The sequence below is a fragment of the Austrofundulus limnaeus genome, unplaced genomic scaffold, assembly GCF_001266775.1.
Source record: "Austrofundulus limnaeus strain Quisiro unplaced genomic scaffold, Austrofundulus_limnaeus-1.0 Scaffold232, whole genome shotgun sequence".
In the NCBI taxonomy this organism is placed as follows: Eukaryota; Metazoa; Chordata; class Actinopteri; order Cyprinodontiformes; family Rivulidae; genus Austrofundulus; species Austrofundulus limnaeus.
Genome location: NW_013952634.1, coordinates 617,044 through 622,853, shown reverse-complemented (window position 1 = coordinate 622,853; position 5,810 = coordinate 617,044). Strand labels below are relative to the sequence as shown.

Below are 5,810 nucleotides of genomic sequence, written 5' to 3'. Positions count from 1 at the left end.
TTATCGCAATAAATTTTGAGACAATTAATCGCCCAGCAAAATTTGTTATCGTGACAGGCCTAAAGACGATAGCTAAAAGCTAAAAATAGTGACATACTAAGTAATGTAAAATGAATGCAAAACACAAGCTAAAAATAAGCTAAGTGAAAAACAAAAGCGACAAAGTGCTATGCTAATTGCAAGCTAATAGTTGCTAAAGCTAAAGTAGAAAAATGCTATCAAAAAGCAGAATAACATGCTCTATCATATAAAAGTAGCAAAATGCCAGCCAAAGCACTAGCTAAAGGCAGCAAGCAAAAAAGCTAAAAAGTAGCTGTTTACCAAAGGTAGATACACTTCAGATAAAATTTGAAAAATGTTTATAGAAAGTAGCATAACGTTAACTAAAAGCAGCAACACATACTGTACGTAAAGTTTAAATTTTTAATCAGCAGCACCGATTCGACTGCTAAACAATTTGGGTTTCCATTAATCAAACCTATGATTCAGATACATTCTCTGATTCATCTGTGCAGACATGTTTTAATAAGGCTTCACAAACACACAAATAATCATTTACTTTGCTACAGAGTGTGGCTACTTAAACTGTTGTCATAGAGACGTCTCTGTGCAGGTTTGAGCAGTAGCTCACGCAGGCAAAGACCAGAAGGAACCACAGGGAGTTCAATAACATTAGTGTCTCTCAGGATGCTCTTTTGTTCATACAAACATATAAAAACAGATGTGCACGTCACACAGGCTAACTGAAGGACAACCCAAAGGACAGAGCAGGTTTGCAAACAGAAGCAGTGATGTTTGAGCTGACCTTGAGTTAGAGACGAGCCAAGAAACATGTTAGTGGATTCACAGCTTCAGACAGAACAAACACAGGAACTCTGTAAGTGTGTGTTGTTGTGTGTTGAGACAAGTACACACACTCAGAGAGAAATAGAGATTAAGATTTGTGGCACAAATTGAATCAGTTATCATCACTGGTCTCTCCATTTGACTTTGATCTTCCTTCAGCTCGCTCGTACCGAGCAGCGTCCAAACGCAGCCTTTGTGTCGCGCTTTGTCGTTCTGTTCTTTTGCTTTAGGGTTTATCTGTGCATTTCTAGAGTTCTGCTTCTTATTTTCCTGTGTGTTACCTGTAGCCTGCAGCAGTAATCTGTGGCGGGTGTCAGATCCGACAGCTCGCACTGCGTGGCCGAACCGCAGTAGATGAGCTCCATGGGTTCGTCTTCCCTCGCCCACTCCAGTCGATACTCGGAAATGTCTGTACCCGAACCTTCGGGGCTCTGCATCACACGGAAACACAAACAATTAGCTTCAAGAATCGACAAGCGCCTGGCTTTAACCTATTCAGGTCTGACGGAGCGGATATTTGCTTTAATATTTTAGAGCTTCATTATCCTTTTCAAGACAAATACAGAATTTCCTGATGGATTTGCACAAAACAAAAGGCGAACATTTCTAATAAAAGATTAAATATTCAGTTTGTTGTTGCTTTTTATCACCTGGAAAGCAAAAGTCCTGTGTCAGGATGTGATCACACACCATCTGGTTTTCTTACACTTTGCTATTAACTAGCTGTATCTGACTGTTAGCAAAATATCTCATAAACCACTGGATAGATTTTTATACATTTTTTCAGATTGTAGTAATCAAATGTACATCAACAACTGATTCAACGTTGAAGTCAGCCCATTCTAAGATTGGATTTTTTGGATTTATAAACTTTATTCATTTCATGAAACATAAAACAAAATTCTATGTACAATAAAAAGAAAATACAATGAAATGAAAGGTGGCAGAGAGAAGAAAAAATCTTATATCTGCCCCTTTTCTCTCAAATATAGACTCAAACTATAATAATCTTGAGTTAACAAAACAAAAGCATTGAAACTTTCTAAAACAACAAAGTGAATGACTACTTCTTAAACCATTTTTTATTTTTTTAACAGTCCAGTCTTTATCATTCTCTTAAATAAGCACATTGATGTGGCACTTTTAACATCATCTTCTAAACTATTCCACAGTCTCACTCCTTGAATTGAGATGCATCGTTCTTTCAAGCACGATGGCCGCTACAGCTAACCAATATTAACCAACACAAAAACTGATCATCTTACAGATATTTTACTAAAATTTGGCGTTCTAGTATCTGAGATTCATTCACAACTCATATTTCTAGCACATACACGTTTTGTGAGATGTCACAATATTTTGTGAGATTGTGCATAATGTCAAAATATTATTTTCCAGGTTTTGACCAAAACAGCTTTAACTCTCTGCCTTTGTTCAAAAGAAGATGATGCATGTCGACCATACATGTCAACCCCTTCGGATGTTATTTATTGTTTTTTTTTACGTCCTACAGGCTCTGACATTTTAAGTAGCTAAATTTGAAATTGAGGTTTTGAAAAAATCCATAAACATGAAAATAAATCTGTGACATTGGTCTGTACGTCCGTACACCTGCAAAATGATGGATAATCTGTGTAAATTACGGACAATCCGTACAACTTGACATGGTAGACTCAAGTTGAAACAAAAAAAATGTTCAGATATTAAACTCTGTGTGTTTACTTAAATTTCTAAAGAGAGACGTGCAAATTAGAATCTTCTAAATTTCATCATTTCATTTTTTTTCCAGTCGTTGTGGCGTGATAGTGAAACAAGTCTGAGAAAGTTTTGAAAGATTAGGAAAAAGTTAAAAAGTAAAGTTGTTTAGGTTATTTTATAAATCTTTCAAAAACCCTTCTAATACCTAATTTTTCAGATGCTTTTTGACTAAAGAACAAACATATTTCCCGTGCGTTTGTCTCACCTCCCAGTTGAGCGTTATGCAGGTGTTACTCGTGGGGGTGATGAGCGGCGCCCCACACTGGCCCGGAGGTCCGGCTGCAGTCGTCACCTCTGTCGGCTCAGAATACGGCCCAAACTATAACACAAGTCACAACGCGGTCCTTTCAGTCGTAAAAATAACCTTATGTTCTTTTAGTTTTAACATTTTGGACCAAAAATGTCCTATAATCACTGTTTCCGACGTATCTAATAGGAAAAATTGATTTTGCTTTTACTTGTGGGGGTCATGCCAGTGAAATGTGCATGGCACTTATCTGAAACAAGCTGGGAAAAAAGCATAAATTGCTCTCAATTTTCAGTGTGTGTGTGTGTGTGTGTGTGTGTGTGTGTGTGTGTGTGTGTGTGTGTGNGTGTGTGTGTGTGTGTGTGTGTGTGTGTGTGTGTGTGTGTGTGTGTACTAGACTTCTCTTTAAATGTGTTTGTGTCTGGTTTTGATTAACTAGTCTGAGTGCTAGCCCACTTTTTCAGTGAAGGTTTAATCAGTTCGGTTTGATCTTGTGTTTATTCTGTGGAGGACTCCAGCATCTAAACTCAGCTCTGGGTACTCTGTCCGGGACAGTCGAGCCAATTATTCTGGCCTCATGTCTTTGTGACTGCAGCCACAATTTGAAGTTAACATTTATTTTTTTGCTTTATCTTATTAAGTGGAACTTTATTAAGTGTTTATAAATAATTAACTTGGTGAACTGAGCAGCAACATGTTGCAATGTCTTTTCCATCAGAAACAAGTATCCACCTGGAAACTGGTATTTTTACATTTCATGGTCTTAAACAGATTAAAATTTCAAGAAGCCTTCACTTTTACTGAAAATCTAGTCTAGATTTTTTTAAATGTAGTAAAGATGGAAAAGTTATGAAAGATTAATCATTCTTTAAATAACCTCAGTTTGGAGAAAATGTTTATTTTTGTCCAAACTGATGAACTAGAAACAAGTCCAGATGGGTCTACGATCAAAGCTAATGGCTAATGTCTTAAAGAGGTAGTGTGGTGACTTTTGAATTGGCTTTCAGTTAAATACTTATCATTAACTAGTACCTTATCAGCCTTGACTTCTGTCATACATCACAGGGGATGGAGGCTAGAGCTGGGCGGTATGACCCAAATTTTATATCACGGTATTTTCAACAGTTACACCGGTTTCACGGTATTTGACGGTATTTTTTTCCTCACAGCTCAGCTGATAATAAAATGTACAAACTTTGCTTATTGACTTTTTTCTTTTACTGTACCGCTGTATCACTGTTTCCCTCCTCGTGTACGTCTTTTCATCTTTGCCTGGTTGTAGACAGTAATCAAACATTTAGGTCCGATCATGAAGGGTTGAGAAAAAATCATTATCTGGTCTAACGTTGCGTGTTAATAAAACATAAAAGGACGACTCACTTTGCACACCAGTCAACTCCCCCTACATTACAAAACTACTTCCTCCCGGGCTTTTCACAATAGAAGCACGCTAGCGTCTCCATGCAATAACGTCTCCATTATAACGTAGCGCGTTAAAACTAACTGTGCAGGTCACCGAAGAGTTGTTTACTATTCAGCGATGGTGAAAACGGGATGTTTTTTTTTACGTCAGACCATATAAGCGGCTGAAACACACCATGCTAATGCACTTAGCTGTGCTGCAACGAAACGTGTCCCCAGGGAAACAGTTCACTGGCGGCCGCAGCGAAACGTTCCGCACGTGTTCAGGGTATTTACACCGGTATTCAGAAAAGTCATATCATAACAAAAATAAAAACCTGTTTTGGGTACAAAACGGTATACCGCCCAGCACTAATGGAGGCTATGCTAATGGCTAACCAAAGTGGGGCCTGTTTTATTTCGTTTTATCGCTTAATAAAAAACTATTTCAAAGATGTCAAGCAGGTGTTAAACATCACTAATGAGTGTATCAGTCTGCCTGATCATTGTGTGTGGTCAAGTCTTAATGTTTACAGGTTTCATATTAAAAGTCATGTAGTATTGAGAAGCTGAGGGAACACTTTGCATCTAATTTTATTATTGATAACAGGTCAGTAAAAAAAAAGAGTATAAAAAGAAAATTTTAGAGTGGTTTTATCTCTCAGAAGTAAAGATGTCTGCAAAAACTGCATCTAAAATAGTGAAACAATTTCAGTATAAAGTTCCTCAATAGAAAATACCATCATGTACAGTTCATAATATCATCAAAAAAAAGTACAAATTCTGGAGAAACCTGGAGAAACCATAAATGCTGGTTAAAGCTCTATCATGAAAAGAAGAAACCGTGTGAACACCATATATTGGCTAAAAGTCATTTAAAATGGACTGAGGTGAAACAGAAAAATGATCCTTGGTCAAACAAGTCAAATATTGAATTTTTTTGGAAATCCTGGACGTCCTATCCTCTGTACTAAAGAGGAGAGGGTCCGTCCGGACCTTTATTAGCACACAGTTCAAAAGCCTGCCTCTCTGATGGTATGGAGGTGCATTCAGGTCTATAGCATGGTTAACTTACACATCTGGAAAGACACCATCAATATAGAAAACTATACGCAGGTTTTAGAAAACCATGCACCCATCCAGCAAAGAAGACGCAGGACTGCTGGTTAGTTAGAATCCTACATCAGACAAAACAGAGACAACTACCTCTAAAAACTCTGTTAACTGGTCTTTTCAGTTTCTACAACTTATACAAACTGACATTAAAAACGTCACATGGCTCAATGCCAAACTTTCTGAGATGTGTTGCTGCATTTTTACATTTTTTTCCAAAAAAATGTAACTTTTGACATGTTTACTATGTTCCATTATCTACAAATCACTGCATTTAATTTTTATTTATAGTTTACACAACTTTTTTGCAGAGTTGTAAAGTAACCAAGTACAAATACTTTGTTACTGTACTTAAGTAGAATTTTTGGGTATCGGGGGTCGGATTTATAAAACTGGCGTACGCACAATTTGAGCCCAGAAACTTGCGTACGCCACTTTTTACGCT

The 5,810-nt window shown here is 37.3% G+C and overlaps 1 protein-coding gene across 1 annotated transcript in view; it reads right to left on the bottom strand.

Moving 5' to 3' along the window:
• fndc3ba (fibronectin type III domain containing 3Ba) overlaps nt 1–5,810 on the bottom strand; it is a gene marked incomplete in the record, with an annotated part of 135,262 nt that overhangs the window by 29,118 nt on the left and 100,334 nt on the right. Inside the window, 2 exon segments of the mRNA XM_014019819.1 lie at nt 1,128–1,277; nt 2,810–2,923. Of these exon segments, the coding sequence (XP_013875273.1) occupies nt 1,128–1,277; nt 2,810–2,923 (264 nt within the window).